General features: G+C 42.9%; 1 protein-coding gene across 1 annotated transcript in view; it reads left to right on the top strand.

Moving 5' to 3' along the window:
- Window positions 1-5458: 5458 nt before the first annotated feature.
- LOC147111885 (ubiquitin carboxyl-terminal hydrolase 12-like) overlaps window positions 5459-23905 on the top strand; it is a 61429-nt gene continuing 42982 nt past the window's right edge. Inside the window, exons 1-2 of the mRNA XM_085999266.1 lie at window positions 5459-5603; window positions 19838-19918. Coding sequence (XP_085855392.1) covers window positions 5535-5603; window positions 19838-19918 — 150 coding nt within the window. The 5' untranslated portion in view covers window positions 5459-5534. The remainder of the gene's footprint in view (window positions 5604-19837; window positions 19919-23905) is intronic.

The following is a 23905-nucleotide window of genomic DNA, read 5'->3' as shown; positions in this document are numbered from 1 at the left end:
GTGCAACCTCAATGTTCTGTTTGACTCTATAAGCTGAGGATCAAATCGTATACCACATCAATTTACATTTCTATAACATTTCCTGCTTTTGTCCCTACCTCAGCCTTCACCTGAAACTTTCATCCACACTTTATGCACCTTCAGGTTTAACTTCACCAGGGTCTGCTCATGAGTCTCCTGTGCTCCTCCCTACACAAATCCCACTTTGTGCTTGCTTCTTCTGACCTGGACCTGATAACTTACACGTATCTGCAAACTCCTCTCACCAGCAACAGTGACCTCTTAAGTGACTTAGCATTGACAGCAATTATATTTTTTGGCCTTAAAGGGAAAGGTTAGTTCAAACACAACTCCACTTTAACAACAGAATTGTGTATTGCATGGTATAATACTCCTGTCATTAGAAAACAATGCATCATCTGATTTACTGTGAAAAATGCAATGGGAGATCCGAGTATATATAACTCCCTATTCTTAGCTATATTTACACTATCATCTCTAAGTTCCCCTCCAAGTCACACACCATCCTGACTTGGACATGTATTGCTATTCCTTCATTGTAGTTGGGTCAAAGTCCTGGAACTCGCTACCTAACAGCACGGCGGGAGTAGCTTCACTACACAACTGCAGCGGTTCAAGAAGATGGCTCACCACCACCTTCTCAAGGGCAGCTAGGGATAGACAATAAATGCTGGCCTTGCAAGCGATACCCATATCTGAAGAATGAATTTTAAAAAGTGTGTGTATGCACAAAATTGGATTAATAGAGAGAGAGAAAAGAGACAGAAAGGAAAAGTAAGAAATACGTGTAAAAAAAATTAAATTTGACCTTTTTATAATCTCCTAAAACAATTCACAACCTGAAGGAATGAGATTCCATATTTAAAATTGTTTATTTTCTGGGCAAGAGAGGTAGATTTGCAGTCATTAACAATTATCACATCATTAAAAGGGTACTTACATTATTAATTACTAGACTTAACTTTCTGTGGTGAGTTTAATGGGCAGTAAATATGCTAATGCAGCAACTTCATGAAAATCACGGGGAGGTTAAACACGAGATGCTGTTTACACAAAGCTAACAGCGGAGTGGCGCAAATCGGCCAACAAATTATGGCGAATCGCAATTCACAGGGTCTCTCCCTTGCTACAAGTTGCTGACCGATTTGTGCATTATTAACGGTATGCGTCGTTCACACATGTTATTGTTTCAGCGTGATTAACTTCATGCTCCAGCAGAGAATTCAACTGTGTGTGCTCAGTTGGGATCTCTCGCACCCACAGTTGAATTCTCTGCTGAAGCATTATGATAGTCACGTGGGTAAGGAGAAAGTTCAAAGAGAAAGCTTGTTTTGTGTTATTAAGTTAATTTTGTTATGAATTTAAAACAGATTTTCTAACATTCACATTTGTATGCAAGTCAAATTTCATCTCTATTATGTAAATCAGTTAAATGTTGACTTGAATAAAGTCAGGATGGTGTGTGACTTGGAGGGGAACTTAGAGATGATAGTGTTCCATCAATTAAGTTACTGCTAGCCATTATCCCTTAATTAATACTTTAGAAGAGGAATCACACAGTATATTACCAATAATAAAAACAGAAAATACTGGGAATACTCAGCAGGTCAGGCAGCATCTGTGGAGAGAGAAACAAAATTAACGTTTCAGTTCAATGACCTTTTATCAGAGCTGGTAAAAGTTAGAGATGTAACAGGTTTTAAACAAGTCCAGAGGCAGGGCAAGGGGGGAAGTGGAGGAAAGCACAAAGGGAAGGTCTGTGATAGGGTGGAAGGCAGGAAAAATTAAATGACAAAAGGGATGATGGCGCAAGGCAAAAGGGAATGGTCATGGCACAAGTAAAGAAATAAAAGATGGGTCTAGAGGAGGTTAAATGGGAAAGCAAAATCATTTCCAACAACTGCTGTCTGAAAAAATGGGAGCGCTGATTATGACCTGAAATTGTTGCACTCAATGTTGAGTCCGGAAGGCTGTAAAGAGCCTCATTGAAAGATGAGGTGCTGTTCCTCAAGCTTACATTGAGCTTCATTGGAACAGTGTAAGTATACGTATGATGTATGCATGTATATTTTACTGTATGTGCACATGCATTTATATATTGGTGTACATAGAATCATCGAAATGTCAGTGTAGAAGGACACTGGATACAGCAAAGGCTATGGGCCCCGACAACATCCCGGCTATCGTGCTGAAGACTTGTGCTCCAGAACTAGCCGCGCCTCTAGCCAAGCTGTTCCAGTACAGCTACATAACTGGCATCTATCCGGCAATGTGGAAAACTGCCCAGGTATGTCCTGTCCACAAAAAGCAGGACAAATCCAATCTGGCCAATTACCGCCCCATCAGTCTACTCTCAATTATCAGCAAAGTGATGGAAGGTGTCATCGACAGTGCTATCAAGCGGCACTTACTCACCAATAACCTGCTCACGGATGCCCAGTTTGGGTTCCGCCAAGACCACTCAGCTCCCGACCTCATTATAGCATTAGTCCAAACATGGGCAAAGGAGCTGAATTCCAGAGGTGAGGTGAGAGTGACTGCCCTTGACATCAAGGCTGCATTTGACCGCGTGTGGCATCAAGGAGCCCTAGTAAAATTGAAGTCAATGGGAATCGGGGGAAACATCGTGGCAGGAGTTCCTCAGGGCAGTGTCCTAGGCCCAACCATCTTCAGCTGCTTCATCAATGACCTTCCCTCCAACATAAGGTCAGAAATGGGGATGTTTGCTGATGACTGCACAGTGTTCAGCGCCATTCACAACTCCTCAGATAATGAAGCAGTTCATGCCCGCATGCAACAAGACCTGGATGACATTCAGGCTTGGGCTGATAAGTGGCAGGTAACATTCGTGCCACATAAGTGCCAGGCAATGACTATCTCCAACAGGCGAGAGTCTAACCACCTCCCCTTGACATTCAACAGTATTAGCATCGCCGAATCCCCCACCATCAACATCCTGGCGGGTCACCATAGACCAGAAACTTAACTGGATCAGCCACATAAATACTGTGGCAACAAGAGCAGGTTAGAGGCTAGGTATTCTGTGGCGAGTGTCTCACCTCCTGACTCCCAAAGCCTTTCCACCATCTACAAGGCACAAGTAAGGAGTGTGATGGAATACTCTCCACTTGCCTGGATGAGTGCAGCTCCAACAACACTCAAGAAGCTCGACACCATCCAGGACAAAGCAGCCCACTTGATTGGCACCCCATCCACCACCTTAAACATTCACTCCCTCCACCACCGGCGTGCAGTGGCTGCAGTGTGTTACATCTACAAGATGCACTGCAGCAACTCGCCAAGGCTTCTTCGGCAGCCCCTCCCAAACCCGACACCCAGTGCGGAGGGGAGCGGGCAGGTTGGAGGACCTCCTCGTAGGACTGCACCTGGGCCTGGCCAAGGTTGCCATTAATAGGTCCAGGCAGCGGGCGGTCGAGGGGGTCGTCCGGCCCGATGGCCTGCCTCTCTTCCGCGGCTATGTTCGTGCCTGGGTGGCCCTGGAGATGGAGCACGCGGTGTCCGCCGGCACACTTGAGGCCTTCCGAGACCGGTGGGTGCCGCGGGGACTGGAGTGCATCATCACCCCGGCAAACCAAATTTTAATTTAATGTTAAGTTTTATTTAAAGTTTTATTAAGTTACAGTTAAATTACAGTTAATTTGGTTCAATAAAAAAGAGGACCTCCCAAACCCACGACCTCTTCCACCTAGAAGGACAAGGGCAGCAGGCACATGGGAACACCACCACCTCCAAGTTCCCCTCCAAATCACACACCATCCTGACTTAGAAATATATCGCCAATCCTTAATCGTCGCTGAGTCAAAATCTGGAACTCTCTCTCTAACAACACTGTGGGAGTACCTTCACCACACAGACTGCAGCGGTTCAAGAAGGCGGCTCACCACCACTTTCTCGAGGGCAATTAGGCATGGGCAATAAATTCTGGCCTTGCCAGCGACGCCCACATCCCATAAGCGAATTTTAAAAAAGCCCGTCATGCCTGGGTTAGTGTTTGCTCCACACCGAAGCTATATAATCTAATTCCCCTGCTTTCCCCACACAACTTTTAATATCTTTCCTCTTCATGTTCATCTAATTCCTTCTTAACTACCATATACACATGCATATATGTAAGCTCAGGAATCTCCCCCAACTACCACTCTGCCTCTCTAACTCTCTTTCCTCCTTTTAGACGCTCCTTAAAACCTACCTCTTTGACCAAGCTGCCCTAATTTCTCCTTATGTGGCTCGGTGCCAACTTTTGTTTCATAACATTCCTGTGAAGCACCTTGGGATGTTTAACTATATTAAAGGCGCAATATAAATACAAGTTGTTGTTGTCAGCAAATGCTGGAAATACACCATCGGCCAACATTCTGACACCTGCCATTTTTGACTGGGCCCCGACTCCACTAGGTGTATCGAGGAGGCTCAAGCACGTGGCGTGATCACATCCGAACTGACCCCCGTTCGGACGGAATTCCTCATCGGCGCGCGGCCCCGAAACCCCCCTCGGGAACCGGCGCCTCACAACTTGAGCCATCTCAAGGAAATACCCTCCGTGCCCTTTAGCTCTGCGCGGAGGGGTTTCCTGTATGGGCTGCTTCTGCACACACTCCACTTTGCCATCTTCGTCTGCCGTCCAGACATGCCTTGGTGTGCCATCTTGCCGTCCGGTGGAGGTGGAGGTCCCCATTGGAGGGCTCTCTACGCGGGAGTCCTCCCTTGTTCTATTGGGGACTTGGCCTGGAGGGTGTTGCACAGATCAGTCCCGTGCAATAAGTTTTTAAGTAGGTTCACGCACTCCCAGGCCGCCTGCCTTTTCTGCGGCCTAGAGGAGTCCGTGTTCCATACCTACGTTGAATGTGAGCGGTTGCAGCTCCTCTTTCAATATTTGAAGGGGCTGCTCCTTGATTTTTGGCTGCACTTCAGTCCCACGCTCCTGATCTTCGGTCACCCGGTGCGGAGGGGAGCGGGCAGGTCGGAGGACCTCCTCGTGGGACTGCTCCTGGCGAAGATGGCCATAAACAGGTCCAGTCAGCGGGCGGTCGGGGGGGGTCGTTCGGCCTGATTGCCTGCCTCTCTTCCGCGTCTATGTTCGCGCCCCTGTGGCCCTGGAGATGGAGCACGCGGTGTCCACCGGCACGCTTGAGGCCTTCCGCGACCGGTGGGCGCCGCGGGGACTGGAGTGCATCATCACCCTGGCCAACACAATTTTGATTTGATCTGTTAAGTTTTATTTAAGGTTTTATTGATTTACAGTTGATTTGATTAATCAAAATGTTGACTAGTGCGATCAAAAGAAGCACTTGCCGTTTCTGTTTACGGATGCCAACAAACGCGCTGTGTGTTTCTAAAATGTTCTGTTTTTTTTACATCTACAATAAATGCATTTACGAATGTACGTTCGTGAATGTGTGTCCAGGAGGTCGGGCCGCATTCATCTTGCGGGCGCTAGGACCCCGCGGTCTCCGCGCCGTCCACCCCGCCCCCAGTCGGCGCTGAGTGAGCGGATGAAACATGGCGCTGGACGGATGGAAATACTAATGACAGTCGGGAAACTCGCTTCCATTTGTACCATGGTAGGTGCCCAGCGGGGAGGCCCCGCAGCTCGGGGAGGGGGATCGCTCGCTTCTCCTTCTGCAACAGCCGCAGCGGAGGGTTTTGTCAGCGGGTTTCCCCGTGGAGAGCGGCGGCGAGGGGGAACCCGAGACTACGGCGCCCGTCCCTGCCTGCCGGCTCACCGTTTTATCCCCATCCCCGGGCTCCGTTCCGGCCTGGTGCTGCTGTCAGGCCGAGGAAAAAAGGGGAGGCGAAAATATTCATTAAAATGAGATGGAGGAGCGAGGCCTCCGCCTTTTGGAGCCGGGCTCCCCCGCACACCGCCTCTTCCCCACCGTGCTGCAGTGGCGGCCGCTCGGAGCGGGCCTTCCCTGGGCCGGCTGGGCGGCGGCGGCAACCTTCCCTGATGTAGGTGCGGTAAGCGGGCGCCGAGCAAGCGCGGTGGGCTGTGTTTGCAGCCCCGGGAAACCTGTGCCTCCTCCGCCGCCGAGAGTCTCGCTGCTCCTCCTTCTGTCTGCGACTCTCATGGTTTGAACTCCAGTGTGTGGTGCATTCTTGTATTTAGTCTCATTTCATTCAAGTGGCGTTTAAAAAGTGCACGGGATTTCTCTCCGGGTTTAGTAAAGCGCAGGAGTTGTGTGTCACTTTTGTCCAAGGAACCACCCCAGTCAAGCCCTTCCTGAAGCCTTACTTTTGTATTGAGTTTAATAAAACCTTGAGATTTAATTGGAGACTACCTGTGATAGCTTTTGTGTTTTCACCTTAAATGTGAAATTCACTATCGCAGTATGGTGTGTCTTGGGATTTATTATTGAAATTCTTGTTTAATTTGACAGATATCACGTTTATTATTATGCAATAATTTTGCAATCTTGTCAAAAAGATTAGTTTTCACTTATTGACCTGTGGTAGTACCGTCCTCTTCAATTATTGTAGTGAAAATTCAATCTTTGGTAAACTCGCTTTGTAAAATAAAATAGCTTCTATTTTTTGTGTTTAAAAAGAACACCATCTCCCCAAAGTGGCCAGTGTGAATGGATCTGTAAGTACCTGCTCTATTTGTAGGTGTCAAAAACTGCATTATTAGAAGATAATATGGTGGTTTTACCAATGTGTTGTCATGGAGAGGACACATGGTTTGCTGTAGTTCAACCTACAGGACACATCCTGAGAATTTCACACTACAGCGTAACATTTCTTATTAATTTCTCTGTTCACTGACACTTTAGTTTTAATCAGCAGCATGTTTTAAAGTATCAATATTTTGTTTCAGCCCATCTAAAAGTGAAGCAGTTTCCAGTTGGTTACTATAATAGCGGATTGTATATTTGGCACATGCTTCCCACACCAGCGCTATAATTTAAACTGATTTTAAACGGTGTTTGTGAGCTGAGTGCTAGTGGACTGCCCAAGGAGCTGTTAAAGTAACCAGCTGGAAACTTGCTACACTCCTAAAAGGGTTGAGAGTAGCAGAACATCAGTGCTTTCAGACATGATGCTGATTAAAATTAAAATGCAAAATAAGGGGAAAAGTTGACAAGAGAATGCAAGAACAGTATCCCTCATAGCTGCTTGCAATTCTAAACATTTTTCCTGCAACTGTTTTGCAATTTTCAACAATTTTGCAATGGCAAATCACTTACCTAGCTACTGACTATGATGTGGGCTCACGATCGGTTTCCTATTTTGTCTGAGTAAGGCTGGCCACTTCTTGGAGGAAAAGAGAATGGGCATGCAAGTTTCCATCATCCACTGTTTACAGATCCTAGTGGGCAATTATGAATTGGCATTTGTAAAAAAGTAGCAACTTGTTGGTGTCAACTTGCTTAGCTATGAAATGGTGTGTAGCATTTGAAACCTAAAACAGATAGAAAAAAAATAACGTGAAATTGGAAGTGGGGGGTTGGATTAGGAAAGTATCAGGTGATGAGTTTTATTAAATTGATGCTCTTGAGGCCACTGCAACCATCTTTTACGCACAGAACAAATCCGTTTAACTTTATACATTTTCAAACCAATATTTTGTGTGTGCATTTTTACATCCATTTTTATATAAATACATATTTGAAGCAAAGTGAAAATTTCCATTTATGTAGCACCTTTCATGTCCTCAGCAGTGACCCAAAAGTGTTTCACAGCCAATGAATTAGTTTTGAAGAGTAAGCACTGTGGTTATGGAGGAAAACACTGCAGCCACTTTTGGCATTGCAAGATCCCACAAAGAGCAAATGAGCTAAATGATCAGATAATCTGTTATAGTTGTGTTGGTTGAGGGATAAATGATGGACAGGACACTGGGAAAACTCCCTGTTCTGTTTTAATTAGTGCCATGGATCTTTTATATCCACTTGAACTGGTAGACAAGGCCTTGGTTTACTGTCTTATTTGAAAGATAGCACCTCTGACAATGCAGCACTCCCTCATACTGTACCAAAATGCCTTCCTAGATTATGTGCTGGACCGGTGCTTGAATCCACAGCCTTCTGACTCGGGCAAAAGTGATACCACTAAATCAAGCTGATGTGTACACTTCCTGCAATCACCTCACTTCCTGCTGTGCTTATTTCTGTCACTCAACCTTTTCTGTCACAATCAAACTCACCTTTTAATTTTACTTATAAGAACATAAGAAATAGGAGCCATTCAATAAGATCATGGCTGATTTTCGACCTCAGCTCCACTTTCCTGCCCAGGTCCCCATATCCCTCTATCGATCTCAGCCTTGAATATACTCCACGACTAAGCGCCCACAGCCCTTTGGGGTAGCGAATTCCAAAGATTCACCACCCTCTGATTGAAGACATTTCTCCTCAACTCATTCCTAAATGGCCGACCCCTTATCCCGAGACTGACCCCCTAGTTCTAGACTCTCCAGCCAGGAGAAACAGCCTCTCCGCATCTACCCTGTCAATTCCCCCTCAGAATCTTGTATATTTCAATTAGACAGAACTGTCATGACTGGACCCAGGACTCCATCTATGCTCCCTGGAGCTGCATTCTGGCCATTATTAGGAACCGGTTTGAAGTTCCTGAACTGCATTTTCAGCCATTTAAAAATATAAAAGTGTTGAGCAAACACTTCAGAAATTTAAGGTGGTTTTCAGGCGCCCATTTTTGGCAGAGTATATGGGAGTTTGAAGGAGAGGGTGATGGCAGAGGTAGGAGGAGGTACCAGTCATGGGGGGAGGGTGAATTTAAGAGTTTTCAGCAGCAGTGACCTGGGGAAACTTGCATTATATTTTAAATACTGAGCTAAATTTCAAATAATACAAGTATCACCAGGTTACTGATGGGAGAATACGTTTAAGAAAGCCCACCAGCACTGAGCGCTCGTACCGCACCAGTCTGCCACCTCCCAGCAATCCCATCCCCCCATGCTGAGCACCAAAACCTTTTCCCTGCTGTCAACATGCACTTTTATCAGTAACACCCTGCAGTCCTCTTCCCAGTATTCCCAGGTCTGGCAATTCCCCCTTCCCAATGCTCCCATACAGCCTATTACCATCCCAGGGCTGCCACCGCACCCAAGCCCCTCTCCCATCACTGCTATATCCAGCATCTGCTTCCGGCGCTCCTCCCACTTCTACAAGACCCTTGTACCTTTTTCCCAGTGTTCCTAAACACCATGATTGCCCCTAACGGTGTTTCCATATTTTGCAAACTCTTTACGCCCCCCCCGTTCTCTCAGACTGTAACAGCCCCATGCTCCCTAACCTCAGGCCACCTTTCGAATGTTACTGACCCACATGGCTGTAACCATTGCTATGCAGGTACCTGCAAAAAGCAGAAGAACAAATTTTATTACAATTATAATGAGTGGAAAAAAATATTCATTACAAATGTAATTACTGTTAAATATACACATTTTACTTAGGGATGTAGAATGACGGTGTTCTCCATTTTTGTGTTCCTTTATAACAATGCCTTCATGCCTTGTACAATGGGGACATGAAGGCAGTAGCTTCATTTGGAATGTTCCTGCAAAAATCCCGAACAAATGTATATGGTTAATGTTTGCCAGAAGAAATGGAGGTGCTTTGTCATTACATTGTTTCTAGTTTTGTAATTGTAAATGTACTGTAAATTTTAAAGGCCTTACGATTGCAAATGCTTTCAGTAACTTGGCACGTATGTCAGCACCAAACTAATTGCCTGATTATAATACATGCACTGTTCACGTGCAGTACAAATATTTTTGTTTCTCTTAAATTGTACCTTTTTGTTTTTTCCAGTTGTGCCATTATCACTGGCTTTGATGATTGGCTTGTAGATATTTCCTTCACAATATTTCGGTGCTGTACTCGGGTTGATGTGTGGCACAGCATGTTGGTAGCACGCAAGTTTGCTGCTGTCATTTCTGTACTCCGTGAACATCTCGGCTATATTGTGGAGGAATGGTGAGGCATTTATCTGGAATGGAGGAAAGGGAAATTTGGATGCCACTTCAACTCTTGCACTTGCCAGTTTACTTAGGGCAGCGCTGAATATTCTTCAGTTTATCGTCTATCAAACCCTTCACTCCAGCTTTCATAAAGGGAATGAGGTTAATTCCTGCTTCAGCAAAGAGGGCTAGGTGTTTGGCATGATTAAAAAAAGAAAGAAAAAATAACTTTAAAAATAGAGTTTAATCCATATAAAGAACTGTACTAATTTGCAAAGCTGAAATCCTGGACTTCAAAACAATTAGATTTTAATAGATCAGTATTTTGCAAATACTTGGCTGTGGACATCCTATGAACCAGGGTGGAGGTATTTTTCCTTTCTGTAAATTGATAATATTACACCCCAGTAAGATGAGACAGATGATGTGCTGACTATGTCTGGAACCATATTTTTCTCTTTCCTTGTATGAGGAAAGGGAGGGGTAAAAATAACAGTTACAGTGTGACAGTGCTCCAGCTGTACCATCTGTCAACAGACATTATACACTCCTTTGCCTTGTGCTACAGCTTCATGTTAAAGCCACAATAAAATGAATTGCCTCTGTATCATCCTCCTGGGTGTGCCCAAGTAAAGGGGCAGAGGTGCATTCATATTGCTCTTTGCTTTCATGTAAAGAAATCTCCACGAAAAGTAGAAACTGACTTCTCAGCAGAAGATCCACAAAAAATGAAATCCCTGGAATTCAGAAAAACTTTTATCTAAACAATTCTTGAGTGTAGTGCATTTTTGAGGTAAGCTAACATAACCTACTTGAGTGAAATATTATGTCACATACAGTACCTGTTTTAAAAAAAAAAGATAAAACTCTAAACAGCTTTTCTTCTATATAATCTGTTTCTAAAATTAATATTTAAAATATCACATTTTACAGTGAGTTAAAAGCTGTAACTTTATCTCCAAATTTAGATGACATTTGTCATGTGCTTAGGCTTCACATTGGTGGTTTCTGAAATTATTTTAACCCTTCTGAGCTTACTTCAGTTATTTGGTTAATATTTCAGAAACCGGTTGTTACTAAAATACAAAGTGCAGTACTGCACAGAGAAATTGAAGTTATAATCTCTTGATTTATATAATCCTTGTATCTGTTTCAAGGCACACAGGTAAGGGTGGCATTGACCACGTCACATCATTAACTTTGCCTTATTTGACCTTATTTTAAAAATGATCAATAATACTATGATAGTTCATGGGAATACTGAACATCTATTGTATATACACGGTGCATGTAAGGTTCTTTGGAACCTCTTAACTTCTTTGAGGTGAATCTCAACTTGGTTATTTAAAGCTAAGCATGAAAAAGATGAATGTCTGACAGCATATTGAAATGACTTTGGGGATCTTTCTGTCTTTCTGCAAACTAGTATTCTTGGTTTTTTTTTAATAACCTTTACAAATGTGAAATAAGTGGTCTAAATTCCTGATGCTGAATATGACCTTTGTGGCTTAAATTGAATACCTTCCATTTCTTCATGTGATAACAAATTGTTCATTTCTGGCCTGACCTTCATGACTCACTGAAGTACTAGCAGATTATGATACTAGAAGGAATATCTTCTGTAACTCAGTCTTGGTGTATTTGCTTTGGAACAAAAATTGATTCTAAATTTTTATCTAATGGAAATAATTCTGCAAAGTACAAGGTATTTACTGTGAAGCAACGTGGCAAAATATCAAACGTCACCTTTGAAATTCTATGTATTTTACCAACAGCTAATTTAGGACTTGGTCAACTGTAGTAGAGAAGTTAGGATATTTTTCTTTGTAAACATTTCCATTTTTTCTAAAAGATACATTGCAGCAGTGTATGTAAATAATTTGACATCTAAACTGTTTTATAAATAAGCTGAAAAAATAGCTAAAACAGCTAAAACCGTAGCTGTCAGCTAAGATGTGACACAATGAGTTTTAAAAAAAGAACATTTTCAACATGCAACATTTTCCACTATTTGAATTCACAGTGCGACTACTAGTGTCTGAGGCATGCTAGAATATCATTTCTGAATGTATTGCAGTTTGATAAATCAATAAATATTTAACACTGCAACCATATTTCCCCTCACTATGCACACGAGAAAGGAAGTAATTGGCACCTCCTAGGGGCCTCCTTGCCTAGTCACATAATGCACGGTGCCATTTGTGTTTCAGTATGAGTCGGAATGTTTCAGCTTTTTTTTAATGAAACCTAATTTGGGTTTGGCCGTTTATCTTTATACCGCTTAGTTTATTGACTAATTCTGTTCACTGCTAAGCTCTGCATTCATTAACATAAGCTTTGGCTGGTGTGAATTTTGACTTATGTTGTTTAACTTTTGTGTGTGTGTGCGTGCGTGCGTGCGTGCGCGCGCGCGCGTGCGTGCGTGCGTGCGTCCGTCCGTCCTATCTTTATGGTTTCCCTAAGGTATGCAATATGCCAGCCAAGAGGCCACGTAGGCAGGCGACCTCTGAATATATGCTGGTGCCTAGGTGTGCAAGAGTGGGCCAGGATGATTCACTTTTTTTAAACCCTCTTCACACCCTAATCTAAGTTCCACATGGGTGTTTTGTTCCAACAGAGGGAAAGAAAAGCTAGCATGGTTGGCATTTGTATTGAGCAAAGAGAGACCAAGATAAAGCAGAACAGCATTTTTCATCTAGTCTGGCTATTTAAAATAAGTAATATTACACATTTTCTTTGAGGATATAGGTAATTGTAAATCAAAAATCTGGAAATAAAAAAATGCTGGTACAAATAAAAATGACCATTAAGCTGTTGTATTGTCGCAAAAACCCCACTGGTTCACTAATGTCCTTCAGGAAAAGAAACCTGCCATCCTTACCCAGTCTGGTCTTTGGGTGACTCCAGTCCCATACCAACTTGGTTGACCCTTAACTGCCCTCTGAAGTGACCTAGCAAGCCACTTAGTTGTATCAATGCAGCAGTTCAAGAAGGCCCACCACCGCCACCACCTTAAAGGCAACTAGGGATGTGCAGTAAATGCTGGCCTTGCCAGCGATGCCCACATCCTAAGAATGAATAAAAAATAATTGAAATTAAAAAAAGTATACTGTCAATGGAATGGCTCAACGATGGTTTAATTCCACACATGGTGGCCTGACTTTGATGGGGATGGGAGATAATGGCCCAGAAATTCCAGAACGGGGCTTGCAGCGCGTGCAAGCCCCGTATTTACACTTACCCCGCGCTACTGACGATCAGCTCCAGGGACGCCTGGACTTGGTGAATGAAAAAGAAGAATCCCGGGCAGCGTATGACGTCACGCCGCCCAGGAGTGCAGCCAGCGCGAAGCCAGGAGCGTGCAGTGTAAGTGAGACACGCCCCTTGAGGTCTCAGTTTCACTGGACACGCCCCCAATGTTTCTGTCAAGCTGCTAAGCATTTTTACATGCAAAGCAGCAGTTTAAATAGGTTTTTGGAAGTTCTTTGAAGATTTTGGTAACTTTTATAAACTTTTTAAAATGTTTACATTATTTTGAGTAATCTGAAGTAGTTTTAAAGAGAATTAAAGCAATTTAAAGACTTTTAAAAGCCCTAAAAGAATTTTTTTAATTCCATTTATTTATTTAGCAATGTCGTCGTCATACGTGTCTTCACACTGTTCCCTTTGGGGAACTGTATGAAGTGGTGGAAGGATTTATGGCCGTGATTAACGCTCATTCCGTGACCGTAACCATCTTTGAACCAGCCATTAGGGCGGTTAGTCCTATGGCGGGAGGGTTTTACGGGCTCCCACAAGCTATACAAGGAGGGGGGGGCCACCCACACCCACGGACGCAAATATCCCACTGGATGTCAACCCAGAATTTAGAGCCGGAGCTCCGACTCCACTTGCCGGGACTGTCTGGAGCGGGGTTCGAAACCCTACCCTGATCTGGCCCAGCGGCGGGGATCCTACCGCTATGACAAAGGCCCAATCTGATTAGCAACGTGAAATGGCAGCATAGGGCTCCAGTCACGGGGAGGGAAAAGGCGCAGGAAACGTATGGGTGTCACCTTTTGTGCGGAGTGGGCCTTTTGCGTAGCAGTAAGCATCCCCGCCGCTGGGCCAGAAGGAGTAGGGTTTTGAACCCCACTCCAGACAGTCCCGGCAAGTGGAGTCGGAGTTCCAACTTTAAATTCTGGGTGGACATCCAGCGGGATACTTGCGTCCGTGGGTGTTGGTGGCCCCCCCCTCCCCCCTCAGATGGGTTGTGGGAGCCCGTAAAACCCTCCCGCCATAGGACTAACCACCCTAATGGCTGGTTCAAAGATGGTTACGGTCACGGAATGAGCGTTAATCACGGCCATAAATCCTTCCACCACTTCATACAGTTCCCCAAAGGGAACAGTGTGAGGATGCGTACGATGATGACCTCTTGCGCAATGCACCTCCTTGGACCCTCAGTCGCAGATGCGAGGGGGCAAGTCGTGCAATTGTTAAATTTTTCATTTTAGTGACATGTAAAATGTTGGCCCAGTAATTCCCTTCCAACTGCGCGAGTACGGTCGGGGTACTTACGCATCTGGCCGGATGAAATGCCGGTTTTCAGCATGCACAGTGCTTTTGGGGAAAACCGGCATTTCCTGTCCTCTGAACGAAGGGGTTCAGAGGCAGAACGCGTGCGACTGCACAGGCAGCGCGTGCGCAGTATAATTCGCCGCTTTCATTACTGCTTTCAGTGAGGTCAAGTCCTTACAACTTACACATGAAAAAAGCATGGGTACAGTTGCTCCAGAGGCTGCGGAGGAAGATATTTCTTATCGTGGAGCTTCTGAAAGTATGTATGTCTGTATATATTCCTTTGTGTGTTATGTATATATTCCTTTACTTATGTGTATGAATGTATTATTTAATTATGACTTTCAGAGAAAGTAACTTATTTGAAAATCATAATTAAAAACATACATTCATACACATTAGTAAAGGAATATAAAACATACATACATATACGTAAAGGAATATATGTGGACATACATACATAACTCATTCTCACATTCCATTCACACAGCCACAATTGCTCCTTCTACCTACCGTTCTGAAAACCCTTTTTCTTTTTAAAAAAAAAAAAAAAAAAAAAAATTTTAACTTTAAAACTTACTTAAAATTTCTTAAAATAACTTCCCTCCCTTTCCCAAACAAAAATATTGCATTTCAGAAGCTCCACGATAAAATGTTTCTTCCTCCGCAGCCAATGAACCACTTTACACTTCCTTTTTTCAAGTGTAACTTCTGAGGACTTACCCTCACGGATTTCATGAATTAAATCTACGAAGTTCACTGCGCAAGCGCTGCCTGTGCAGTCGCACGCGCTCGAGGTCTGGAAATGCCGGCGTTCCCCGCATGCGCTGTTCATGCTGAACGCCGGCATTTCCAACGGCCAGATGCGTGAGTACCCCGAGCGCACTCACGCCTTTGGCCGCGAATTTCTGGCCCAATGAGTCAGAGCCTCACGGTGATAAGGAAACAAAAACAGAAAATGCTGAAAAGTCAGGCAGCATTTGTAAAGAAAGATGTTGGCATTTAAGACAACCTTTTCATCAGAACTAGAAGATATAGTACTGATGAACAGCTTATAAAATGGAACAGAGCAAGGGAAAGTGGGGCAGGGTGGCGGGGAGAGAAACACACAAGAAAGGAAAAAGAATGACCTGTAAAGTGATTAGGTGGAGAACAGGGATGGTTAAATGACAGAAGTGATGATAGTGTAAGACAAGATGAGAGACATTAGAGAAATAAAAGACCTATGAAATCCAGAGAATGTGTGAATAGTTAAAGCAGGATAAATTGAAGATGGAGTATTAAAAACTGGTAAAATGGAGCAGGCTCAGTAGCCCAGGAGTCTGGTGGAAGAACAAGGCAGGTCGACACATGGGATGCAGACCACTCCGTCGGCAGTGTACCGATAGGGATCCTCATCCCAGGTACCAACCTGTTCCCACCCCCATCCTCAGAAGCATGAATACACCCATCCTACATTACCAGCACCTACTATAGAGAAACTGGGAGCTGTGGTTTGAAGTTGTTGAAGTCAATTTTAAGACCAGATGACTGAAAATTGCCTATAGACAGATGAGCTGCTGTTCCTTTAGGGAAAATTGGGTGAGTTGCCTCTCTTCATGAACCTCCAAATGGCTAGTTAAAGTGATATTGTCATAGACCGAGTAGAAAATCAACTGTCCATTGTGGAATGGTGGGTGCTGCATGTGGCCTAAATAAAAGCAATAAAATTATTTTGCATCCCATACCAAACATCATGAGTAAGGATTGTAACAATATCTTCCCTCGGCTGGTAACTATTTCTAGTACTCATTGGTGATGTTTTACAATCATCTTTATGTACAACAATACCTCTATGTACAGTAAGGAGGAACATTCTATTTTCACTCTAGTGTAATTAACTGCTTTTCTGAATTTAAACTTTCACTTGTTTTACTAATAATGCAGCAGGTGTAAAGGTTCTTCGACCATCACTTGAGTGTATTCATCAGTTGACTGCTTTGTTCAGTTTTTCTACTTTTTGTTCTCATTTTCCAGAGCTTGCACTATAAATATCCAAAGTAGACATTGGGTACTAAAAGAACAGACTGCAAAAAAGCTAACTTTAATTTTGTGCAAACTGTGTTCCCTTAAAAAAAAATGCTGTGATGAAGAATTCAAACTGAATTGAGACAGTGGAAAGAGAGTAGGGGAGAGCGGAGAGTGAGTAGGGGAGAGCAGAGAGTGAGTAGGGGAGAGCAGAGAGTGAGTAGGGGAGAGCGGAGAGTGAGTAGGGGAGAGCGGAGAGTGAGTAGGGGAGAGCGGAGAGTGAGTAGGGGAGTAGGGGAGAGCGGAGAGTGAGTAGGGGAGAGCGGAGAGTGAGTAGGGGAGAGCGGAGAGTGAGTAGGGGAGAGCGGAGAGTGAGTAGGGGAGAGCGGAGAGTGAGTAGGGGAGAGCGGGAAGACACATGCATAAGGAGGGGAGTAGAAAGACTTTGAGGTTCAGCTGCACAATTCTTTAAAAGTAGGACGACAAGTTGATGACGCTTTTTTAAAAAGAAAATGGGATCTGAGGTTTTCTAAATAGAGGTATTGAGTACTAAATCAGAGAAGTACTGCTAAACCTATACACATCATTGATTAAATCACAGTTGGAATATTGTCCAGTTTTGAGCACCCTACTTTAGGAAGGACATAAAGGTCAAGCAGAAGGTGCAAAAGAAATTCACTAAGATCCTACCAGGGATGAGAGGCTTTAGTTATGAGGAGAGACTAGAGAAACTAGGGCTATTTTCATTAGAACAAAGAAGGTTAAGAGGAAATCTGATAGTGGTGTTCAAAATTGAGTGGTTTCGATAAGATAAATAGTGTAAAATTATTTCCACTGGTCAGTGAGTTGTTAATGAGAGGGCATAAATTTAAGATCATCACCAAAATAACAAAGGGAGAATTTTATTTTGCAGAAGGTCATGACATGGAACACCCTACCAGAAATAATGGTTGAAGCAGAATCCATAATAGCTTTTAAAAGCTAAGTGGATAAATATTTAAAAAATACAAATTTCAAAGTGGCTGTGAAATTCCATGATTCTGTGTGATGACAGAAAACTGCATTGATAGGGAGAGGCAAGGGGCAATGTCAGGTGAACAAGGAAGAGATTGGAACAGATAAACAAAGTACTGTAGTGATTAAAAATGGTTAGTAGTTAAACATGAGCAAGATAGAACCTGACACATGAAATTAAGGAATGGGACAGCATCAAGAGATAGAGGGAAAACAAAAGCATAGTTGGATGCTACACAGAGCAGATCCTGGCAAGTAAAAACAAAGATCAGGGTGGAGTGAAGTAAGGAGATTTTGAATTACACAGGAAAACATGTCAAGTTTTAATTTTGCACAAATTAAAACGTGCTTTTTAACCGAGTTTTTTGGTTGGTAACAGAATAAATCTCATATAATGTGGTACAAATGAGAAATTGCTTCACTCAGAGGGTAGTGAACCTGTGGAATTCTCTACCACAGAAGGCTGTGGAGGCCAAGTCACTGGATATGTCTAAGATGGAGATAGATTTCTAGATGCAAAAGGCATCAAGGGGTATGGGGAGAGAGCGGGAATATGGTATTGAGATAGAGGATCCGCCATGATCATATTGGATGGTGGAGCAGGCTCGAAGGGCCGAATGGCCTACTCCTGCTCCTATTTTTCTATGTTTCTTCTAGCCCCACCCATGTTTTGCCTGTTACAAAATGCTGCCACCTGAAGTTAACATCTGGGGTGGTATCACTGTCATTCTGTTCTGTTTTTGTGGCCAATATGGTCAAAGAATTTGGTCACTCTGATGGTTATCTACTGTATATGACTAACAATTGGAAGAACATACAGAAAGCGACAGGAGAAATCAGGACCAGAAAGAAGTGGAGGCAGAAAAATAGAGAATAGTGTCACGAGAGACATGAACAGAAATATTAAATGCATAACTTAAAGTAGGTTTAAAAAATAAAAAAATTGTGTAAGAAGGAATGGCCATGAATTATGAAAAATATTCCAGCATTTCACTGCCGATGCTCCTTTTATCTTACTCCCCTTTGGGAAATACAGCATTGCTTCATTTTGAACGACATTTTGTTTGCAAGTGTTTGAGTGCACGAGAAAAGTGTTGAACAAAATGTACACAGCTGGTAGCATAATCCCCAAAGAGAAAAAGACTTTCACCTGTAACATGCTTTCAGAGCAGTTCATATGAAAAGCGGTTGAAAAATGGCGACCAGTTATTACAACAACAACTTGGATTTATATAATGCCTTTGACGTAGTAAAACATCGCAAGGCGCTTCACAAAAGCGTTATCAAACCGAATTTGACACCGAGCTACAGAAGGAGATATTAGGACAGATGACCAAAAGCTTGATCAAAGAGGTAGGTTTTAAGGAGCGTCTTAAAGGAGGAGAGAGAGAGAAGTAGAGAGGCTTAGGGAGGGAATTCCAGACCCGAAGGCACGGCTGGCAATGGTGGAGCGATTACAATCGGGAATGTGCAAGAAGATAGGGTGGGGCGAGGCTATGGAGAGATTTGAAAACAAGGATGAGAACTTTAAAATCGAGGCACTGCCAGACTGGGAGCCAATGTAGGTCAGCGAGCTCAGGGATGATGGGTGAGCAGGACTTGGTGCAAGTTAGGACACAGACAGCAGAGTTTTAGATGAGCTCAAAACTATGTAGGGTGGAAGAAGGGAGGCCGCCCAGGAGAGCATTGGAATAGTCAAGTCCAGAGGTAACAAAGGCATGAATGAAGCATACTACATATGAATAGGGAGTTAATGCCATCAGAGCAAAATTAAAAATCATTTATGTTTAAACCATGCAGCTGGGCTGGATCTGTTTTGGGCGCTGTACTTTGCTAAAAAGTTTCACTCGCTTCGGTCAAAAAAAGTTAACATTTGATCAGTTTGATTATTCATGATAGAAATCTTTCAAGGGCTGAGTTTGGCAGCTATGTAAATGAATAATCACTGGCCGCTTATCCTTTTTGTACGCTCTGTAAGTAGCTCTATCACATACTTAAGTCTTAAAGTCCTGTGCAGTAATGATAAAATAAGGTTCATAAGGAAGTGCACACATTTGCAATTTAATGGACCAGCATGACTCTAATTATAGTGCAGCAGGAACCTAAAGATTCTGCCTAGACTGAACCCTGGACTTCAGATTCTGTGAGGATGCCAGCAGAGGGTTACAAATTCTGTGTTAACTGTTACAGCGTTGTATGTAAAACAGTCTGCTTACACTTCCCTTTTCAGCTTCACTATTGTTTGCAGCAGATGAGCACATAACATTTAATTATTTTCCCTCTTTTTACCAGGGCATCAATGCCTCTGCTTTGGAGAAAGAGATTGGGCCAGAACAGTTTCCAGTCAATGAGCATTATTTTGGTTTAGTCAATGTAAGTATCTGAAATTTCAAAATGGCGCCAACAAACCAATGTTGATTAGATTATTCTGATTTAAGTATTTTTTAAAGCAATTTGCTGACTATAATTTTATAAATGGCTAAATAGTGAGTTCTTAAAGTATTTGATTCCATTCAATTCAACATTTTGCATTATTATAATTAGGGCCAGAGGTTTAATAAACAAAGTCTTTAGCATAGAGGGGAATTGTAATTCAGTCACTTAAAAGTTCGCAACTATTTCTTTAAAAAAAGTTACATTTTAAAATACAACTAAGGAGGAATTGAAAAGCATGCTAAAAGTTGGCAGTCTAGTGATTTTTCACTGGAGCTGCAGAACTGCATGTCCAGCATCCTGTATACGAACTACTGTTGTGCAGGAGTGTACACCCCTCAGTACATAAAGAGGTTATGAATATGAGAAGTACTAGCCCATTTCTCTTATTTGATAATAAATGATCATGATCCAGTAGGCAATGATATTGTTTTAATATATTTTCAGTCTTCTATAGGTTTGCCATTTCAGGTCTCTTTCCAAGTGTCACGTAATGGTTTGTTTGTTTTTTGGAGCAGAACTTTAGACTGGCCTGAAGGTGCCCCACCCTGTAGAAATCTCTGCCTGCTAGATTCTCCCGTGTACTTAATTAGTTGTGATTTTTCTAGGATTGGTTGGCATTATATAGGTTTCCGTTGAGACTTAAAGTGCTAGATCTTTGCTAAAAATCAAATGGAGCAACTGCAGGGCATTCTGGCTACCCTTCCTCATAGTACTTCATTAGAGTAGATTTGGAGGAGAGCAGACCTCCTGAAATGAGCCTCCATGAGACCACAAATATGCTACTAAAATGAGGATATATCCTAATAGGTAGGAGATACCTTGATAATTCCCTGCAAAACTCCAACATCATCTCCCTTTTGAAGGCAGTTACTTGAGCTATGGTGCAGTTCAATGGGTGCCTGCAACCCTCCAGGACTTTCCCCAAGTGCCCATTTTTCATGTGTGAGCAAGGTGGCAAGTCTTTGATGACAACAGGCATAACAGCAGAGCCTGTTCTGTCCTCCCCTGATATTCACTGTTGTAATCTCATCATTGATCTCTGAATTTAATCTGCAGCAGGCACTCTGGCTGATTCCTCCCCTGATGCAGGAATGCTATGATCAATTCCACTGTCCCCATCGTTACCATAGCTGAGATCAGTACAGACCAGGGATCAAACTTGGGACCTTCTTGGTTAGTATAGCTAAGTACCATACAATGTAATGTATTTACCCATTGAGCCATCAAGGAAGCCTTGTTAAATTTTGTTTAAATTGAGGGAGATGGGGAACTACTTTGTACAGAAAACACGGAAGTGGTGGAAGCGGACACACTCCATGTTTTCAAGGGGAGACTGGATAGGCACGTGAGGGAAATAAACTTGCAGGACTACGGGGATAGAGCAGGGGAATGGGACTGACTGGATTGCTCTACAGAGAGCCGGCACGGACTTGATGGGCTGAAAGGCCTCCTTCTGTGCCGTTATGACTGTGACATCACTAACCTATATTCCTTTAAAATGTGGCTTGTATTTTGATCCATCCGTTAAATACAATCAAACCTAAGTAAGAGCAACTCGGCCTGGCGTTTCCACTAGGTTGCAGTGGTTTTTTCCGCACAATTCTCCTAAAATCGGCCAAATCAGCACAAATCGAGTTTCCGCAATCTTTTGTGCCAGTTTAAAAAAAAACAGCGCGCTGGAAGCCGGCACTGCCCACAAAGCTGGCCACGCCCCCAGATCGAATTAATCACCATGGCAAGTTTCCGCTAATTGCATCCGTTTGTAGGCCTTCAAGGAGGCTCTTAAATTAAGCTGTTTTTTAGGCACAAGGACACTAATAGATATGTTTTACAAGCTTTTAAATATTTTTGTTAATTTAAGAAACTTACGACTACACTAATGTAACTAGTAAATGGTTCCGTATAGTTTTTTAAAGTCATTTTCAGTTATTTAAAATTGGGCTACTCAGGTGGTGGACTTCAGACTCTGGCAGCACGGTGGCATAGTGGTTAGCACTGTTGCCTCACAGCGCCAGGGACCCGGGTTCAAATCCGGCCTCGGGTGACTGTCTGTGTGGAGTTTGCACATTCTCCCCGTGTTTGCGTGGGTTTCCTCCGGGTGCTCCGGTTTCCTCCCACAGTCCAAAGATGTGCGGGTTAGGTTGATTGGCTATGATAAAATTGACCCTTAATGTTAGGGGGATTAAATACGTGGGGTTATGGGGATAGGGTGGGATATGTGTCGGTGCAGGCTCGATGGGCCGAAATGGCCTCTATCTGCACTGTGGGGTTTCTGTGATTCTGTGATTTAAAAATGCTTATTTTTGTAATTAAACCCATTTTCAGCTGTGTTAATCAAACTGCACCAAGTTACCACTCTTAAATATATCAAGCAACATTTTTTAAAAGCAAAATTACATTCTAAAACGCTGCCCAATTGCGCTGGTTCATGGCAGATTTTACGTTCGGCGATATGCAAATGATTTTGAACAGAAACTTGAGAAGACAAACACTTCACAGTTTGCGCCTGGATTGCTGATTGCGCCCAAAGTGAAATCCACAGGCCCTCATATTTTTCTAATTAATCTACACTCTTAAACTTTTGCTACGATCTAACACTTTAGGACACTATGGAGACCAATACAGAGCCAACCAATCCTAGGAAAATCACCAGTAGTGATTTAAGAATGTTGTTTAATTAGAAAATAAGATACTAGAAGAATGAATACTGTGATATGGAAAAAAGGAAATGTCCAGTGTACCCTGTAATTCCATAGCATCACTCGCTATGGCAGCTGTTGCACTTGTAACAAAATGCAAATAAGCATCATGGAGGTTATGTTACTAGTCTCCGATTTGAGTGCAGCAGTATGGAGACAACTGCGATGTTTACAGCCCAAAACTAATAGCATTATCTTTCAGGCACAATGTTATTTTCAAATTTGGTTGGGCTTTTTAATCATGCAGAATGCTAAATACATTTTAATTTATCTTTCTTGTAGGCTCTGTTTTAATTGAATTTTAATTTAACATTTTAGCGATAGAGTTGGTGATATGATTTATTGTCCAAAAGTCTGCTACATTAATAAATAAATATACATATATATATTTAAAATATTTCTTGTGCCTCTAGTCTGCTGGCCATCATGACCATCAAGCCATTGGTTTATTTTCTCCCCATTATTGGCTAAACATTTAAGTCTGTTTTTCTTCTTCATTAGTTATTTTGCACTTTTGTTATTCACCAATCATATTATGTAGAATCTTCCACCCCAGTTGTGTTACGCCAAAGTAAACTGTACTGATTTTTAATGCTGATCTTTAATCAGGATCTTTCACAGATCCTGAAGGGCGAAGAAAATGGTGCGCTAATTTTCATGCCTTTCTACCAGAACATGCAAGAAATGTTCTTTGCATCACAGACATTACATAGAGAGGACTGATTTATAAATCAGTCGACACAAAGCTGGGTGGGCGTGTGTGCTGTGAGGAGGATGCCGAGAAACTACAGGATGATTTGGGCAGAAGCATGGCAGATGCATATTAACATGGATAAATGCGAGGTTATCCACTTTGGTGTCAAAAACAGGAAGGCAAATTATTATCTGAATGGCAATAGATTGGGAGAAGGGGAAGTGCAATGAGACCTGGGTGTCCTTGTGCACCAGTCGCTGAAGGTAAACATGCAGGCGGTTAAGAAGGCAAATGGCATGTTGGCCTTCATAGCGAGAGGGTTTGAGTACAGGAACAAGGATGTCTTGCTGCAGTTGTACAGGGCCTTAGTGAGACCACATCTTGAGTATTGTGTGCAGTTTTGGTCGCCTTATCTGAGGAAGGATATTCTTGCCATGGAAGGAGTTCAGCGAAGATTCACCAGGCTGATATCTGGGATGGCAGGAATGACGTATGAGGAGAGATTGGGCTTGTACTCGCTGGAGTTTAGAA

Source organism: Somniosus microcephalus, chromosome 10 (genome assembly GCF_052327205.1).
Source record: "Somniosus microcephalus isolate GS21.2 chromosome 10, FLI_Smic_1.0, whole genome shotgun sequence".
NCBI lineage: Eukaryota > Metazoa > Chordata > Chondrichthyes > Squaliformes > Somniosidae > Somniosus > Somniosus microcephalus.
Note: the sequence above shows the minus strand (reverse complement) of the source record. Positions and strands in the feature narration are given on the sequence as shown.